This window comes from Pelobates fuscus, chromosome 9 (assembly GCF_036172605.1).
Source record: "Pelobates fuscus isolate aPelFus1 chromosome 9, aPelFus1.pri, whole genome shotgun sequence".
Classification (NCBI taxonomy): Eukaryota; Metazoa; Chordata; class Amphibia; order Anura; family Pelobatidae; genus Pelobates; species Pelobates fuscus.
In genome coordinates, this window is record NC_086325.1 from 160,167,179 (window position 1) to 160,185,975 (window position 18,797).

Genomic DNA, 18,797 nt, shown 5'->3' on the forward strand with positions numbered 1-18,797 from the left:
GGCAGAGCCCAAAAAGTCAGATGGCAGAGTAAAATGTCATTTGTAGAATCTAGCACCCTACCATGTTCAAACATGCCATTGCATGTTGTTTGTAGGTACATTTACCAGTGTCTTGTTCCAGTCCCTGTCTATAAATCATTGTGTAAGGGTGCTGGGATAGGTATAAACTCGGAGGCAGGAATTAGGGCTGTTGGCATGTTGTAGTAGTTTTTTTTATCTTTGAATGTAATATAAGTGACAGTTGTATGGGCAAACGTATTGAGTAGGCAGATTATGTTGGTCACAATGTAACGTGAATTGACCCCTTTACAACAATACAACCAAACCACTTGTTTGCCAACGTATTAGTTATTTCTTACCTCCTCATTACAGTACGTAATATACTTTGCAGCCAGGCTAATCTTCCTTAACAATTTCCCCTATTTCTCTCACGTCCCCCCTTTGTCAATCCGTTCACTGGCTTTCCGTATGCGTTCAATTTCAATGGTAAATCGTGTTCCTTTCCTACAGCTGCACCCCTGCCCCCCCCCCCCCCCAAAGTACTTATCTCCAATTTTCAAGTACTGCCGTTATGCCAGTGAACTTCCCTGTTCTCTGTTTGCATCTATACCTTCAGCTAAAATGTTTAATGCCGCCTGTCACTGTTTTATACCATGTTATTATTTTTTCAATTTTCATACAGTTATCACGCACTCCCTTTAGACTCTAAGCTCATTTGATCAGGACCATCACCACCTCTTGTTCCTGTGTGCCAAAATTGTCCTTTTAATTATATGTACATCTACTCCACCCATTGAACAGCGCTGCTGAATATGTCGGTGCTCTATAAATAATATACTCTTCTTTTACAAGTCTACCCCTCTTTCACCTCACACGACTTTTTCCACATTAGTGGCATCAATTCTGACCGTCTCTGGGGCAAACTAATTGACCGAGTGATGCTCTAGATAAGGGGTAAGCAACCTTCAGAGTGCCGAAGGCAGGGCTATCCCCGCCCTTAGTCATTACTACCTATAACGTGCCATCCCATTGGCATTTACCAATAGTAAACCATCTAGGTCGGGGGTAGGCAACCTTTGGCATCACTTAATGCTGGCAAAGCATCAGGGGAGATGTAGTCCAAACCTTCTGAAGGGCAGAAGGCTGCCTACCCCCTGCACTAGCTCCAAATGGCTAGACGTGCATATTGAGAATTGTAGTCCACAAACATCTAGCTTTGCTTCATAGTAAAAGGCGATCCCTACAGCCCCTGAGAGTTTGAATTATGTTTACTTGCATGGATGTTAATTATGTCATTTGGTATCCACCTAGAGCTATGAAAGGGTTAAAACGTAGCCCTGTAGTCCAATCAATACTCTTCCAGATCTATGTTTTCTATAAGATGTTCTGAAACATAGGTGTGTCGCTCAGTGACCGTTACTGTGTCTCCTGTGTCCAGGTAGGAACATGCTCCCTGCCCAGACTATCAGGACTTGGCCCAGTGTCCCCCGGGAGATTGCCATGCACTTGTGTCTTTATGAGCTCAGGAATAGAGAGTTAAGCAGCGATTCGAGCTTCCATGCCTGGGGCTACCAGAAGTCTATGCAGTAATTGTAAAGTAGAGGCAATTGAATTACAGCGCAGGGCGCGAGTCCAACAGAATGCACTTTTTTTTATTTTTTTTTCAGCCTCCGTTGCATCGAGCTCAGCAGAGCTTTCTTGATGTTCTTGTGTGTGTGTGTGTGTGTGTGTGTTAATGCTGACTCACAGACTAACTTGTACAAGACGGAGGGAGAGAAAACACACACAGACAGACAGCTCCTCCATAGCGGGTAATGAACAGAGCAAACGAGCTGCGCCTGGTGCTTTGTAAGGTTTGCTTGGCTTTTTGTTGTTGTTTTGTTTTGTCTTTACTTATTAGAAGGGGGGAGGGAGTGGCACACCCTAAATGTGGGGGCACCAAGCCCTGTTAGAAAGTGACTCCTTAGAACAGCTTCCATTCGCAGAGGACAGACTCCTCACCATGGCTTGGTGTTTGTGTGTGTCTGTGCGTGGTATCTGTGTGTGTCTGTGTGGAAGGAGCATTTGCTCTGGAGTGTAATTTAGGGAAAGCGTCAGGAAGGGATTAGGTTTTCCTCTGCTATGGATCTGATGTCTGAGAAGACATATTCTGTATCCAAGCATGTGATGTTGGAAAGTGAAGAAGACTGCATGCTGGCTATTAGGTGGAGTTTGCCATCTGCGCCACTTGTTTTTAGTGGTAGGCGAGTGTAGGCAGGGATCGAGCACTGCAGCTCTCAGCAGGCTCAGCCAGCTAAAGGCTGGGAGTTGGAATCCCTCCCCAGGATGATGGATAGCAGCCGCAGGATGCTCAGTGTTTCAGATTGGTTTACAGAATAACTTGGGAGACAATTCCCCCACTCCACTGTGGGCTTGAATGTTCAAACAATCATAAATAAACTGCTTATTGACTTTTATTTATTAATTATAGGCAGCATCATTAACACCCGAAGCTACTTTTGGGAAGCAGAGGCATTGGTCATTCCAAGATTTATTTTTTATTTTCCTTTCTTTTCTTCATTTAAAAAAACAAAACCCTCTTTGTGATTGTCAGACCTGACAATCGTTCGAGAGGTTCTGCAGCATCTGTGGTTATGTTTAAGTTTAGCTGGTATTTTTAGGAGTCTGTATGACTATCCCAGTCTAAAACTGCCAGTGAGTGTCCTATAGTTTGGGCTTTCTAGAGAGGGATGGATGCAGCCCCCCACCCTCCCAGGGGAGTGTTTATTCCCCTCCCTGCTCCCCTGTGATTTTCGATGACTGGATTGCTAGGACTGGGGCTAACTTGTTAATATGCCACAGAGCAGCGCTGCTCTATCTCTGAGCTGGGAGAGGTTTGATGCCTGCAGTATGACACAGACAGTCCAAGGCTTGGGGACATGTCTGTTCCAGTGTTCGCCATGTGTTCGTACGAGCCTCTCGCTGCTTGCCGACTGCGTTTTTTGTCTGTAGAAGCAACGTTTGTGAATACGCACAGTAAACGTAATTAACATCCCCCAGATAGCTTGTTCTTGTTTGCTATGTTTCGTTGCTGGCTACAGCAAGGGTTTTTACAAAAATCTGTTTTTCTTTCATCATTTACTTGTGGTGGAGAATGCTAACTGTTTCAATTAAAATTACGTTTTTCAGGTGTAACATTTTATAGTGTGTGTGTGACGTTGCCTGCTTATACAATGGGTAAATGCCACATGTAGATTTTTAGTTGCCAAGATTTAGGTGCATTTTCGTGATGTGACTGAGGTCATTTCAGGTAGGTATTGGTATTTGACCTATGCATTGTGCCCTGGAGTCTGGCTCGCGTGTAACATTTCCACGGAGACCTTTTTAGTGCACGTTGTGAGGTTCATTCACTAAACACTGAATTGTCGTGTGTTTATAAAACAACTGCGAAACGTAGGCCAGTATAGTTGATTTGGAAAAATTCTCACCACTATAGACACGGCTTATTTTGTAAATCCATCTCAGTTCAATACAGTTTGGAGTTTAGTTAATAAATCCCTGCGCTGTTTTCTAAAGAAATACAGCAGCCAATCAGCAGCCACCATTCGCAATCACCCCTCCCACCAGGGCCGCCAGGGGGCCAGGATAGGGGACATGAATATATATTATGGGGGAGATTCATCAAGGCAAAAAAAGGTGCAAAGTGCTAATTGTTCAGAGACATTCTATTGGTTTCCATGGTGACTGCTCTTTACTTGGCAATTTGCCTCAGAAGAGCACCTTTTGCCTTGCTAAATCTCCCCCAATATGTCTTGTGGTATATGTATGCACTTCATGTTTCAAACAATAACAAGTGGTGATTTTACAGTAAAAAGATACATTGTTTGTAGCACTATTTGACTTGTTTACTAATGAGAGCATCGCCGTCACGCTTGTGTTATTGTACGTGGTCCCAAAGATGCTGACACAAGTCCTCTCCAGGCGTATGCTCATCCCACGAATGCCATGTTCAGGATTCGGGTCGAATTAGGTTAAAGAAATACTGCGGGCTCCATAACAACTTCATAAACTCCTCACACCATAACAACTTTATTCCGATGGTACAACAAGGTCACGGGCACTGACTTACCTTCTGGGGTTAAACTGCTAACAAACTGTGTAAACCCAAAGTCTTCAGTCCAGCACCCGGACAGGACCCTGCTAACTCTTTCGGCCTACCAGTAGCTCCTCAATCACAAAACGGAGGGAAAAAATGTGTGTTGTGTTTGGCCATCCACTACCAGAAGAAAATATTGTTTCCATTGCTCTTCTCTCAAATTTGACAGTGTCTCCCCCTTCTGCTGCCATTTCGGTACAGGGATACCGAATAGGTTTATTGTATTACAACCGATCTGGGTCAATTTTAATTGGAACTCGTGAGCTGACCTCTCCTGACCAAGGTATCCCTGGCAAAAAATATTTTTCTAATGTTGGGTGTTTGTCTTCCGGTGTGTCTGACTATTTTATTATCAATATTATTATTAAAAATCTAAACATTTACAAATCTAAATCCCCAGTCATGTATGTAAATTTAAAAGGCCTTTTATTATTGCGACCCCAAGTAACCTGGCAATGTTTCTACCATTTTTTTTTCGAGAGACTTTACAAAGCCATGAAAGGGTCACTTGTGTTGGCTATAACAAAAGGCATTTTTACATTTATGAAGAAGGCTACGGATTTAGCTTTTTACATTTCTGGGATTTGAAAGGTGAAGATTCTTAACCATGAGCGTGTCTGTGCATAATTCTTTAATTATTACGTTGACTGGTATATTAACTGCTTTAACACTCCTCTTGGTAAATACCTACCTGTAAATGATCTTGGCTACCGGGATCCCTACTGACAGACAACGCCGGTTTTTGTGACTCTATATAGCCTACTGCTCACGGACAGAAATAGTACAGGGAAATGCTGAACTGACTCGGGTTTACATACAAGAGAGCGTGTTTAGTTATATCTGCTGTGCAAATATTTAAACAGCATAACAACCGCTTCAGGAGCCTTGTATACGCCTGCCCGACACATTCACACATATTAAACATTTGCAAGTCACTGGTTTCTGCACATTGTCGTCTCCGGCTGTGAAGATTTTAACAATGCTCCCTGCAGTCAGACAGCCCAGTCTCACAGAGTTATAATTTATTTTTTATTTTTTATTTTTTTAAAGCCAACACTGGTACATACCTGGCATCGTAATGTCATAAGGAGGATCCAACGTCGCTTTTGAAGAAGAACCATATGCCCGAGATTCTACATACTGTGCAATTTATTTCTGGATTTTTACAATGTTGGCCTAGTGAAAGGCATCACTCCCTGCAGCCCACCTGTTTGTTTTTCCCTGGCACGGATAACTGATGTTTAATACGGTGCAAAGTGACTCTTCCCTTTCGCTGAAAGAAAAGATTAACACGTATGTGAGTACTGAATGTAGCACAGGTCCCCTTTTAAACCATATGCTCTCTCTTTCAGTTTGGATCTACTATTAGTAGGTGTATAATAATTGGGGAAAACACAACTCCCAAGTGTGCAGTATTCCACAAAAAAGTCCTGTTTGTTGACCTGTGTCCTTCAGCACCCCACGTTTTCTCCCCCATATGCTTCTTCAGAAAACCTGAGCAAAATATAAAGAATATGTTTGGATTATTATGCATATGTGCAGCCAGTTTAAACCATTAATAATCCACGGGTGTTTGGAAAATAATTGGCCAGCTCTACATATCAGCTTGGCTATGTAAATGTGCATGGCAGTAATCAGTAATCACCCCCACCTCCCCAAACACCTTGTCACTCAACGGTTGATTTAAAAGTTGTTTTTTCACTTATGTCTGAATCTCTATAGGTTTAATTTTTGTATTCTATATGTTTAATTAAGAGCTTTAACTTTTCAGTTTTTATGCTAAAAGGGGTCTGACAAACCCCATAATTTGGGGAAATGGCAAAGTTGTAGCTTGACGTTTGCTCCTGGTCTTTACTCGAAATACAGGAAGGAATTGGGGCCACATTCAAAACTGTGGAATTATACAGTAGCAGGAGTGTAATTATTACTCTAGGGGAGTCAGTTGGTAGCAATCTTATTATTAACACAGTTTAGGTGATTCTACACCAGTGTAACTCTTCTCACAAGATCTTCCACCCTCTTAGTATTCTATATCACGGCTTTTCTGCTTACCATCTCCTAATTGATGTCCAACCACTATCTGAAACATAAACCCTCTAAACCTGAACGGATCATCTCACAGCTTCCCAATTCCTCCCCATTGACAACCAGTCATAGCAAGCATTGTCTCCTCTTTCTGATTCTGATATTCCATCTCTTTACCGTGATTTTAAAAATATATATTTTTTACTTAAGTTACGTCTAAAATTTCAATTCACTCCTCATCCTGTGTGCTGATTACTGAGCTGACTTCCAAAACTATTCCATTAGCCTATTTTCTTCACTTACCTTTCCCTTTCTACTGGTGACCTCTGCCCCACTCTACTGCAATGTCCATCAACAGCTGTCCATCCCATCCAAGAGACAGCTGTAAACTTCTTATCATGACATACTAAACTGTCTTTCACTCTGCTCCCTCTTATGCCCCCCCCTCCTATCGCTTAATACACCTTTACTCAGTCCAATCTTCTTATAACCAAATGTTCTCCAACACCTCATGCACACTTCCATTATCTCGTTACCCCTTATATCGCTAGAACTTGTTGCCACATACCTCCACATACCTTCCCTCAAGGTTTGTCGCTCCAAAGGTAAATATAAAATCACTGATCTAATCTAGCTCTGGCCAGCCAAAATTATATCAGAAATAATTAGAAATTTGGCTCCCCCCCCCCCCCCCCCCCTGGCTACCTAGTATCACAATAGCTTCCAGCCACCACCTGATCTGTATTTTTGGGACAGTAGAAAACGTATAAATATTGTTGATGAACTCAAGCAATTACAATTTTCATAAAATGGTGTGGTTCAAACGGGTAGAGTTTGGTATTGTGCTAGTAAAATGTTGTAAAAAAAATCTTATCTTTATTGGTTAACATGACTTGGCGATTTAGGACCACGTTGGAAAAACTCAAAAACAAAGTCTTTTTATAGAGTCAAAATTCCACAATATGTTTTCTTTCCAGATTTGAACATAATTCCTTCCAGTAATGTTCTACGGGGTTCAGAATATCGGGGGAACGTTTAGTTAATAGGGTTTCATATTCCACACCGGATTGTATACAGTCTTTTTAGTGGTGTACAGTTTTGTCCTGTAGTGATTTCAGTGGACATTCGTACTAAATGTCATTGGTGTTGCTAGTGTGGGCTTTGGGGGTAAAGTCATGGATATTTACAGTTGGTGAAGGGAGCAAAAGGATGGACTTATTTGACGTAAATAGACACGAATACAAATCATTTTGTATATTAGACATCATGAAAACTTGGCACAGTCACATGCTTGGTTAGATAAAAGTTGGCATTTTTATAATTTCACATCTTGAACAGATTTCATAGTGACTATTTTTGTGTTTTCGTTATTTTCCCACTACATTGGGAACTATGGTTAATTGACATGGGATATATTTAAATTTTAGACCACAATACTCAAATTGGATAGAGAACCCCAATAAGCCGTTTTTGTCCTATTATTTTTGGTCAAAAAATAGTTTTCTTTTTGAACTCTTCACAATGTCTGGCTTAGTGAATTAACCCCAAAGTACATGGAACAAAATTATATTTTAAAAAAATGCTGCATCTTCTGAATGCCTACAAGCTACATTTAATGTGCTGCTAGTTTCAAAGTGTGTCCAGTGGATTATTATTTATTACCCAACTTAATGGTTCTCAGGTCCATTGAGTTGTGAAAGAGGTGTCTTCCTCCATTTTGAGTTTGTGGTCTCAACTTCCTTTTGTTGTAGAGATATGGAAAGGGACTCATATGAGCTAGACGCCGTATCTATTAATGCTCATTGTACAACGCATACCTTCCAACTTTGGCGTCCTGTCAAGCAGGACACTGGTGTTAATCGCATCACTGTTGCAGCCCAAAGGGGCAGACCTGCCCAGAAAGTGGGCAAATCCACCCCAACAATTTACAGGTCAGCCTAGTGTGAATGTGAGCCTGGCTGCCTGCCAACCATAGAGGCAAGCCCACTGAGGGTGGGACATGTGGGGAGCGCTCTTTCAATATTCTCTGCAGGTTCCTAGTGCCCTTAGCATTGCGCAAGAGAGTCTAATGATGGGCTCATGCTATGCTTTTTTGGGGATCATTCCTTGATACCTTCAAAAGCGGACCACCAGGGAACAGTCGTGAAGGTGGGACAGGACTCTCAAATCAGCACTGCTTAGCTGGCATAACACTGTTACTGTATATGCAATATGTGTGGTTGAGGCTCTGTTAATCCAAAATGTCGCTTTTGTACTTTTCATACCCTAATGTGCTAAGAAATTCCATTTGTAGGCTATTCAGATGACGCCATCATCTTTTTGTGGATTATGCTTTTTATTCGATTAGAGGATTGATGGTATCCAGCCCACCAGACGCGAGCACCCTGATCTTGGTCAATTTACAGCCAGTTACATTTACAATACTTACCAATAGTCTTGAATTTGGTAAGACAGTCATGATTTTTGCTCCCTTACCACCATCCAAGATTTTTCTCAGGACACCAAACAAATGTCTCCTTAAAGAGAATCTAGAGTACCAAAAATAACAATGGCTATATAGGCACCCTTTTTGCAATGTGCTCACTGTTCACCCCCCTTTTCCCTGTAAAATTGAATCAAAATAAATATTACTCACCTTGTTTCCACTGACTTCTCTGCGACAGCCTACTGAACCATCACCTACAATCGCGTCCAATCCAGTGCTACTCATAGAAATTGCATTGGAGAGCGCAAAACGCTGCGTTCCTGCGGATCTGCAACATTTGACTGCAGAACAGTTTTACTCGGTTATGGAGACGAAAACACCTCTAGTGGCTGTCAGGGAGATAACCATGAGATAACCCTTCAAACCTTTATTGAGATTAAGTGGTCTGGGTGATGTTAGTGGTCCTTTAAAGTACCGTACATGATTTTTGTCATTGAAGCCTGTGTTTTCTCTTTTAATGGCGGCACTGTGTGGCTACCAACTAGGGTGCTTGCCGTGTGTGTGTGTGTGTGCATGCGTGCCTTGATAACATGCTCATTTCAAGACAGGAAGCAAATTGCATCATCAGTGTACCCCTGCACCATCAGTACTGCCACCACTGTCCCATCTCTCCATATTAGTTGTAAGCAAGTACAATATTACCGAAGTATCGGGTTAATCTTTTGCAATAATTTCCTGACCTAAAACATTTGGTGTTTTAGCGTTGTTGGTGAGAGATTTGGGTTTTCATGTGCATCATTTTTATATTCTTTTTTGATAAGATCTAGTTTGTTTGTTGGAAAAGATGGCACCAGCAGGGGTCTGAAACATGAAGCCATTGTCTTTCAGTCCGTTGCTTTTGATTTATTTGAAGCAAGTAATGTTTTTGATCAAACCACCCTCGCTTTAACAATAAAAAAAAACAACATCCGACTATCACAGCAGGCTTTGCAGAAGTCTTAATAATTATCTTAATTCATGCTTTAAAAATGTAAACATTTATTTTATATCATTTTAATTTACGCTGGCTTTCACGCCTCTGCCAGAGGTAACGTCGGGCGTCCCAGAGACCCAGTGATTTTTTTTATGGCTCTGGGGTAATTTTCAGAGACTACAGACAATTAGAAATTCAATAGTCCCCTTCAATGAGAAAGGAAAGGAAATTATCCTCACAGGGAGGCTCATACATTTCTATTAGTGGTTTTATTTATTTTACTTTTTTGAATAAGGGGTTTATTCATTAAACAGTAAATTGTGATGACTTGATGTGAAAATGTCTAGGCTGAGACCCAGATAACCTGGACACTGTATCCTATTTTTGCATAAATTTGCTGTTTGTTTTTGTGACGTGTTAATTTCTGATCAATGACTGCTCGCCACTCCCTTAAACACTAGCGGAGTACTTACTGGGTGTAGGAGAGCAGAGGAGGTTGGTATAAAACACACTTACCTCTGCAGCACTCCAGGATGTGGGAGATTTGACATTCCTTAGTACAATGAGTTTTTATATATCTGTAGATTCTACAGATTTATAAGTGGCAGCTTCTGTTAAAGGGAACTTATAGTCCTGAAAACAAGTCTTTTTTGGTGAGACAATAGGTTCCTTTCTATCACTATAACCACTGTCCACCGCCCTTTGCTGATAAAAATAAAGTTGACTAAAGATTACTCGCCTTGTTTCGAGTGCCGAGACTCCTCTGCTGCAGAGGCTCATACCTGCTGACGACTTGTGCGACCTTGTCTAATCCAATGCTTCTGATGAGAAAAGCTAAATTCTGCAGCAAGACGACAGGGCTTTACATTGAACTGTTACAATTACAAAGACCACTGAAGCCAGGTCGCCTATTAAAATGAAGTGGCCCGGGTGAACCCAGTGGTTCTTTAAGGGCGTCTGCGCCATTTTCATTTCTATTTCTAGATGAGCTCGGACCAACTCATAGATGCTAACCCCTGGTAAACGGCATGGAAAGAGATTGAAGCTTTTGTGAATATACGGATTTATTCACTAAACTCATAACTCTGGAGAATCTATAAGGGAACTAAAAAATTATAGACCATAGCAGCCAAATGGGCTAGTCAGAGACTTCTTCAAGTTCTGTTCTTTTAGACTAAAATTTGCAATTCCCCACTCTCCGTTCTCCAAAATTCCTAGTTTAGTAAAAACAAAAAACGCCAATATGTTTGACTTTCGCAAAGATCTTTGCTTCCCCAGCCTTGCCCTCTGTATGTTTATGTTCCATAGAATTAAAGACGATAAGAAATTTAGGCCAAGTGCGCTTCTATACAACTCCTACTGACCCGGGATCAAAGCCTAGCCAGCCAATCGCTGTATCCTGCAAACCTTTAAATGTAGGATACAAAGTAACGTTCGGTGTCCTGTCTAATACTTCTAGATTTGCGCATTATCCATGCCTTGAAAGAGTTGAACAGTCAGTGCTGAAAATATCTTTGGCAAGTGTACGTCCACTAGGGGCCGGGGGGGAGTAAGCCGTGAGCTCTACTGCCCTCTACTATTTATTTATTTCCCCCATGGGCCCCCGGTTCAGCCACAGGCCCGCACACTAAGAAGGCCCACTGGGTAGCCCATGCACAAACAGCCACCTGGTGGGCCTTTGTAAGCAGGAGCCTTGTCCTGCGCTGTAGCCCTTTAACAGCGCGACCGACCCCAAGCTTTTCGTCAGCGCTGGGAGGAAGTGACGGACGCAAGTCACTTCCTCCCAGTGAAAACACAGAGCCGCGCGGGAGAGATCGAGGAGGCAATGAGGAGGGGGGGGCCGGGAGAGCCAACCCCTAACTCACAACAGCCTCAGCCACCACTCTGGACACCAGGGAAGGCACCCTTCAAGGTTAGAAATGGGAGGTAGAATAAAAGTGTAAATTGTGTATGTGTGATTGTGTGTCAGTAAGTCTGTCAGTGTGTGTGTTAGTATTTCTGTCAGTGTGTGTCAGTATGTTTGTGCGTGTATGTATCCGTATATCTGTCGGTGTATAAGTATGTCTTGCACCTCTCTACTTTAGTTCCCCCACTGCGTCAGGGTGAAATGTGTAATTGCACGCCAGGGTGTGGCGGCTGGTGAGGGGAGGGGGGGCAGAGTACTGGGGGCCCAAAAAATGCTTTGCCCGGGTCCTATTAATATTATAGATGGCTCTGGTTAGCCCTGTAGGTTGCGGGCAAAGCATCATGGGAACTGTAGTTCTACAACAGCTGGAGAGCCACCTGTCGTCTGCCTCTGGTTTGTGTTGTGTGTTGGAGTTGACTCCATCCTTCTACGAACTTCAGATTCTTCCAAACTGTTTGATGACAACAAGCACTGTAACAGTGTAACAGTAATTTGGACCTGATCCAGAATCTCACTGCTCCCCCCCCTCCTTCCCACTGGAGGAGTTAAACGCTCTCCCTGCCAGGTCTGCAGACTGTTTGGAATAGTTTAAATGCTTTGACACTGTGGACTGCATGGCAGGCAAAGCAGTTTACAGTGTCATTCATATGCAAAACTGCGCTATAAATTTCTAACCGGTCTCGGTTGCCGTGGCACCCCTAAGCACTCCATCAGCACACAGTACAGTTCTGCCATCTTTGTTTGCATTGCAATGACTCATCAGAAGTCTGTCTTGTACCAACACTGAGGAGCATTCTTCTGTCACCGATCTCCCTCTGCCTAAAACTGGCATTTACTTCAAGTCTCTAATCAAAGGGCTCTATTCATTGCTGAGAACAGGCTGAATGTTAATCTGCATCCGGTCCATTCATTTACATGCTTCGCACTGGCGTGGAGATTTTGACTTGCGAAATGCCTTTCAAAAAAACAAAAAAAAATAATACCGGCTCTTTTTGATACGGTGTGCTTTTTTTTTTTACCCCCATACATTTTCTTGCTTTTGTTTTGTTTTTGTTGTTTATATATATATTTATTTTTTTATTATTTTATTTTGTTTTGTGTTCGTTTCTGTTAAGGAACCGAAGAGGATCGATAGAAGGATTTTCTCCGACCTCTACAAATACTTGGGATCAGTTCGAATTTTTTTTATATTTTAAAGGTACGTTGGCACTTGACGGACGACGCACAAGTTCACAGTTGCGAAGAGGTTTCTTTGCAGATGCGACGGACAGAATCCCCCCCCCCTCCCTTTCTCTCTGTCTGCATGTGTGTCTGTATCACCCTGTCTCACCTCTTTCCTTCCACTCAAGCTCACCGCCAACTGCATATATTCCCTGACTCGACGCGTTCAGCGCTTGAAATTCTTTTTATCCCCAGCACAATATGTTATTTCACAGTCATTTTCGGTGTCAATCTTAACAGCTTTTCATTTTGTTTATTTAATCGACGATCCCCTGGGTTGTTCAAAGCAGATCTGGTGGCATCACCAAAATGGTAATGAGTTGGATTTTTTTTTTTTATTTGTTGCGTGTTTATATTGCATTTATTTATTTTTTGTTAACTAGTTCTTTGCATTAACCCCTGATGTGTGGAATTTGCTGGCGCTATATAAATAATAAAAATAATAATTGCATCCCCAATACCTGAGAGAAGAGGGCACCCCTCACTTTCACTTTTTAATTTGAAAAATAAATAAAAGAATTAAAAAGAAATGCCTTGGTGCTAACCTTTTTAATGGCTTATAGAGTTGGGATATTGTCCTGGTATAGCCTGCTGAAAAGATAATTTCATGCAAAACCATCACACGTCTGAGGATATTGGAGTTTTTTGTTTTTTTTTCACTCTATGTGAGTTTTTTTTCTCAGTGTGAGTTTTTTTTTTCTTCTAGTCTCTCTGCTGTAACCATTGCTTTAGAGCCAGACAGTGTCAGGCTGGAGAAGGAAGGCGGGGGGGGGCGCATGCATTAATGGGCTGGTGTCTGACTTGAGAAAGCATCTATGCACTTTGTCAACTCTTTTTCTTCCCCCCCTTTTGTTTTGTTTTTTTTTAATCTTCACGGAGTGAAGATCATAGAAGTCTCCTGATAGAAGTACAGAGGTGCTCATTTACCCCTCCCAGCGGGTATTAAAAATTTAGAATGCACCGTTCGCATTGCAGCATGTTCTGTAAGCTGTAATACCCATTCAGATCATCTCAAACAGCAGCAGTGTGCCACATAAATCGACAGATTCCACGCAAGTGAGGTTGGCTCTTGTCGTCCGTCCTGGCAAGCTTGAGATATTTCTTTCAGATGAATTCTATGAGTCGGGTCACTGGCCACATTACGGACGTTATGCCCCCGTTGCACAGTTAGAATCAGTTTTTTGGGAAATCTTATTTTTGGGTGATTCCAGTTTTTTCTGCAATCTATTTGGCCGGACAACCTCAATGCTGATAGTTTGAATTCTCCTTTTTCAATCTGAAAGATTCAGGAGGGATCATTGGCAATAAAGTCGGATTCATGTGAGTAAAATTCAGATCTTTCTCTGACTTTGTATTGCCCCCCTTCTTGCCACTTTTTAACCCCCTATAGCACTCAAAGGGTGAGCAAATCATGTTCACCTCTTATGGTACTGATAGGGTTAATGCTGTTTCCCAATTTAAGTCTTTCATTCCAGGAGTGCCAGTACTTCGATGACCAGGCTTTCAACGAAGGAGTTAAAGGCTGCTCTTTTTTGGTCGATGAGAAAAATGTTGAGTTCATAAATCAAAAGTTTTTTTTTTGTAGTCTATGCAATTCTGTAAACAGTGATCTCTAAAATCCCAACATGTCTGGGTTAAAAACACCCCAAAACAATGTAGAATGTGTTCTGAGTTGAGGGGGTAAGAACATTTAGGGAGATCTTTAATCCCCAAATGTTTATTTGGGGTTTTTCTTTTCCTCAGTGTTTTGTGAGGGTATATCCAGTACTGCTGGTGGGTATGTCTCATGGTATTCGCCAATCTGTTCATGTGTTCGGGTGTCTGCCAAGATAATTTAACACATGATCGGGCACAGGGTAATTGGCAAATTATTTTTCATTTTTTTGTTGGGGGTCGAGGGGGGGTTATAAGAGCTTTGGGTCGTCCAGTTTCACAAAAGATGTCCGTTTACTGGGACCTGTTTTTTCTTCAATAAAAGAAGATAAGCTGTGATATATTGCTCATATTTTTATTATCTGAAGTTATCCAGTTTTTTTTTTTTTGTTTTTTTTAGTATACCTCAAGTGCCAATTAAAGTGCTCTTGTAAAATCATCACATTAAAGACCTCATTAAGATATCAGTCTGTGTTTACTGTAAACAGCCAAAGCATGGATTGAAAGACGGATCAAGATAATTTAACCCTCTGTCAACCACTGGGGCACCAAAACATTACAACATTTTGCTGTTAATCCAGGCTCTCCTTGTTATCTCTAAGTAGTACCTTTTTAAAAAAACATTTGTAACCCATTAACTCCCAGAAAAGGGATAATTAGTATTGTTTGTTTTTTAACTTTCTAATTAGAATGATGGTTTCTCTACTTGCTTAGACATGCAATATCACCCCACCTTTAAAACTCTAAAAGGGAGCATTTTTTTATTTTTAAAGAAAATCCAACATTTGAGCAATTTGTTGCAAGTTAGGACCAGGCCCAATGTAGAATGTTTAAGTCGGGTCTCTTTCTGTGTTTTCATACCCTGAACATAGCCAAAGTAAGGTTCTTCCTCTGATAATTTTTATAAATTAGAAGTTATCAGGAATTATTTTTTTTTGGTGGGATAGTCAGTGGCTTTCGGTAGGTACCCGTGATGGCCCAGGTTAGTACACCAAACCACATGCAGAGAAGCTAAATGGCGATGGAAAGGAATGGGCAGATAATTCTGGAACTGCAGAAATCTTACAATGGATGGATTTGCCAACGTTTCCTCTGAAATGCCTTCTTCAGGACTGGGCATAACATTTGGAGAGGAAATCTTTGTCTTACCCTTGCTCTTTTTTGTTGTTTTATTATTGGTTTGGACATTTTGACCACCTTACCGGCCTGAAAACATTTATTTTCTTCTTAATGCTGGTCTGCAGTACGACATTTCTTTTTGAAGTTTTAAGTGGATCTACACCTTTATTTCTTTAGTTTTTAAAAAAAGTCCATGAAACCCCTACTGATAAGTCCGAAGTATGAAAACATCTACGTCTACGATCTGGAGACGGGATCTCAGACACATGATTCCAATCTAAATCAACTTTGTAATCCCAGACGTGTGATGATAACCTCAAAGTCAAACATCCAGAGATTTATTTATATAAATAGTGTGGGCAGGAGATCATAAGTGAGCTTTTACCCAAATCAGCTTTTTTTAGACTAATTTTGTTGTCAGTTATTCACTCACTGTCACTCAGAGGGTCTTTTTTGCTAAACTGGGAATTATGAACCCAAGGAAAGCAATGAGAGGTTCTAGGCCTAAATGGGGTGGGGGGTGGGGGGTGGAGGTGCACTGGACAATGTTTCCACCCCCCACCCCCAAGTTGATTATATTGGCCTAAGGATCTATTTGGGAAATCCAAGGGTTAAGTGGTACAGAGGTGGCATCCTGTTGTCTCTCACCCCGTGTTTGTAATCAGATTAATACCAGCCTTGTTTCACAATGTTCCATAGTACTCTCTCTTCCCATTCTTTGGTCGTGAGTAAGGGTGATTCAATGCTGAATTGATGAGTGCTAATATAATCTTCAAATCCTTGACATATTGCATGTTCGAGACATGAGAACGAGACATATGGGGTTTTTGATGATCTAAAAGCAGAGTTACAAAATGAAGTCCTAAGTAGCTGAATCTGAAGAATTCTCCAATTCCTCGCTTTTTCCGAGCTCGGCTATTTTAGTCTATTTTTTGCAGTTTTGTTTCTAAGCCATCACAAACTGTTTAGGGTATAAATTCTACAATGATTTATTGCAGTTTCTCTTCACTTTTATAACTCTTAGCACGATATTGTTTTAAATGCATGGTCTTTGAGTTTAATTTAATGTGGGATGTTCATATAGAGCAGATTCCATATTAATTTGAAAACCATGGAGAATTGGAGGAGTCCGTGCTGGCATGGGATGTTGAAAATAAAATAGGATCGAAATTTCAATGTTGGACAGTGATTCTCTGAGATATAATCTAACAAACTACACGGTTATAGTTATTTATATAGAGCTAGTATCACCTGCACCTCTGTGACATGGGTACCTTGAACATACCTTGCTGTGAAAATCAAAAGGCTGAGTAAGAAGGAAGAGTTGTAGATACCCGGAGTAGCCTTCCAGTGGAAGATGTAAAGGCTAGCAATGACATAGAATGGGTAGTAGATACCTGGAATAGCCTTCCAGTGGAGGCAGTAAAGTTTAACCGTGATGTACAAAGGTTATAAACACCTGAAGCAGCCGTCCAATGGAAATAGTCTTAAAGAAAAATTAAAATCGGCATGGAATTTCCGTCTCATTTCAAATGGGCCAGCTGGGACAGCCCGATCTATGAGGTTTAGTTTTTAAATGGGAATTTTGGAGATGTGACAAAGAAATTGCATATTTTTGGCCAGAATAGCTGAGATTAAAAAGTCTCCCCGGTTCTTATTACATTGAGTATTGTGGACTTTCTGCTAATTTCTGGCTGGGAGAAAAGATTGTGATTGTCTACTACAGGCAGAGCTGCTGGGTAAAACCTTCACCCTTTCATGCTATGGCTGGCAAAGTTTCCTGGGAGCTGTAGTTTCACCTCTGTAAAACTAACGGCTGGTCACACTAGGTCTACTGTTATCCATACATCCCTCCATTGTAAAATATAAATACGTTATTCAGCCTTGAGTCATCTAACAAAGAAGCATTTTAATGAACCCATGATTTGCCCCGTGTATTTTAATTTAAAGATGCATCTCTCTCTTTTTACAGATGTGAACTGCCGAAGAGATCTTTGTTGAATGTCTAAAGAACCTGCAAGAATTTCCCAGTCATGTCACAAATGCTACACATAGAAATTCCCAATTTTGGGAACACCGTGCTGGGATGCCTGAATGAGCAAAGGCTCATGGGACTTTACTGTGATGTATCCATACTGGTGAAGGGGCAAGCCTTCAAGGCTCACCGCGCAGTCCTGGCCGCCAGTAGTTTGTACTTCAGAGATTTATTTAGCGGGAACAGCAAAAGCGCCTTTGAGCTGCCATCCACTGTCCCCCCAGCATGTTTTCAGCAAATCCTTTCATTTTGTTACACTGGAAAACTGACCATGGCGGCGAGCGAACAGCTCGTGGTCATGTACACGGCAGGATTCCTTCAAATCCAGCACATCGTAGAGAGAGGTACAGACCTGATGTTCAAAGTGAGCTCGCCGCATTGTGATTCTCAGACTACCATGATCGAAGATACCAGTTCTGAGCCACAAAGTCCCTGCAACCAGACCCAGGCTGCTTCGGTGCCCTGCGTCATGTCCCCTGCTATGCCCATACCTCTTTTAACCCGGGTGAAAAACGAGAGTCTGGAGCTACAGCCAGTAGCCGTCCCCAACGTGCAGATCAAGAGGTCGGTGGATGCTCACAATAGAGACAGCACAGGAGGGTCCATGTCCACCCCGGTTCCACCAAAACTGTCCCGTGTACCCTACTACGGAATGTCTAGTTTGGCCGCCCTCTTCCCCAATGTTCAACAAGTTCCGTACACTCAGGGGGAGCGGACAAGCCCCGGTGCAAGCAGTATCCCCACCACTGACAGCCCTACTTCATACCACAATGAAGAGGATGAGGAAGATGATGAAGCGTATGACACAATGGTAGAAGACCATTATGGACAGATGTATATCAAGTCTACAGGGGGTTATTCAGGTACCCAACCCTACTTTGGGATTTCAAATATAGCTATGTGAAGCGCTTATTGAAGCTCTTGCCTGGGGCATAGTGCATGCTGAGTTTACAGAGATTTTGGAAATTAAACTGGGAACTCTGTACAACTGACAAGAGAACTGCAAATGTTAGACCAAACTGTACAAATATCCAACTGAAGTTTTTTGGCCTAAAATCTGTATTTTCTGGTCAGTTTTCCACTATTCCCTGTTTATTAAATAAAACTCTTAGTGGCTTATTAGCTAAATTCTGAATGTCAAAAATTATGCGAATATCTGTTATAGCTTGCCCCCAACATCGGATGCTGGTAGGTGGGGTATAATGGGGGCTGCCATTAATGTGAATCTCATTACTAGCGCCACCCGGAGAAAGCAGGCCCACCAGGAAACAGGGCGGGTCTGGCAAGAGTATTGGCTGGTCAACC

The 18,797-nt window shown here is 41.8% G+C and overlaps 1 protein-coding gene across 3 annotated transcripts in view; it reads left to right on the top strand.

Annotated features, from left to right (window-relative positions):
• NACC2 (NACC family member 2) overlaps nucleotides 1-18,797 on the top strand; it is a 123,318-nt gene that overhangs the window by 62,561 nt on the left and 41,960 nt on the right. Inside the window, exons 1-2 of one of the 3 annotated variants that reach the window (XM_063432885.1) lie at nucleotides 1,749-1,811; nucleotides 17,430-18,355. In XM_063432885.1, the coding sequence (XP_063288955.1) occupies nucleotides 17,491-18,355 (865 nt within the window). In that variant the 5' untranslated portion in view covers nucleotides 1,749-1,811; nucleotides 17,430-17,490. Of the gene's footprint in view, nucleotides 1-1,748; nucleotides 1,812-13,924; nucleotides 14,006-17,429; nucleotides 18,356-18,797 lie in introns of those variants that run through there. The other 2 variants (XM_063432886.1, XM_063432883.1) reach the window with 2 other exon arrangements.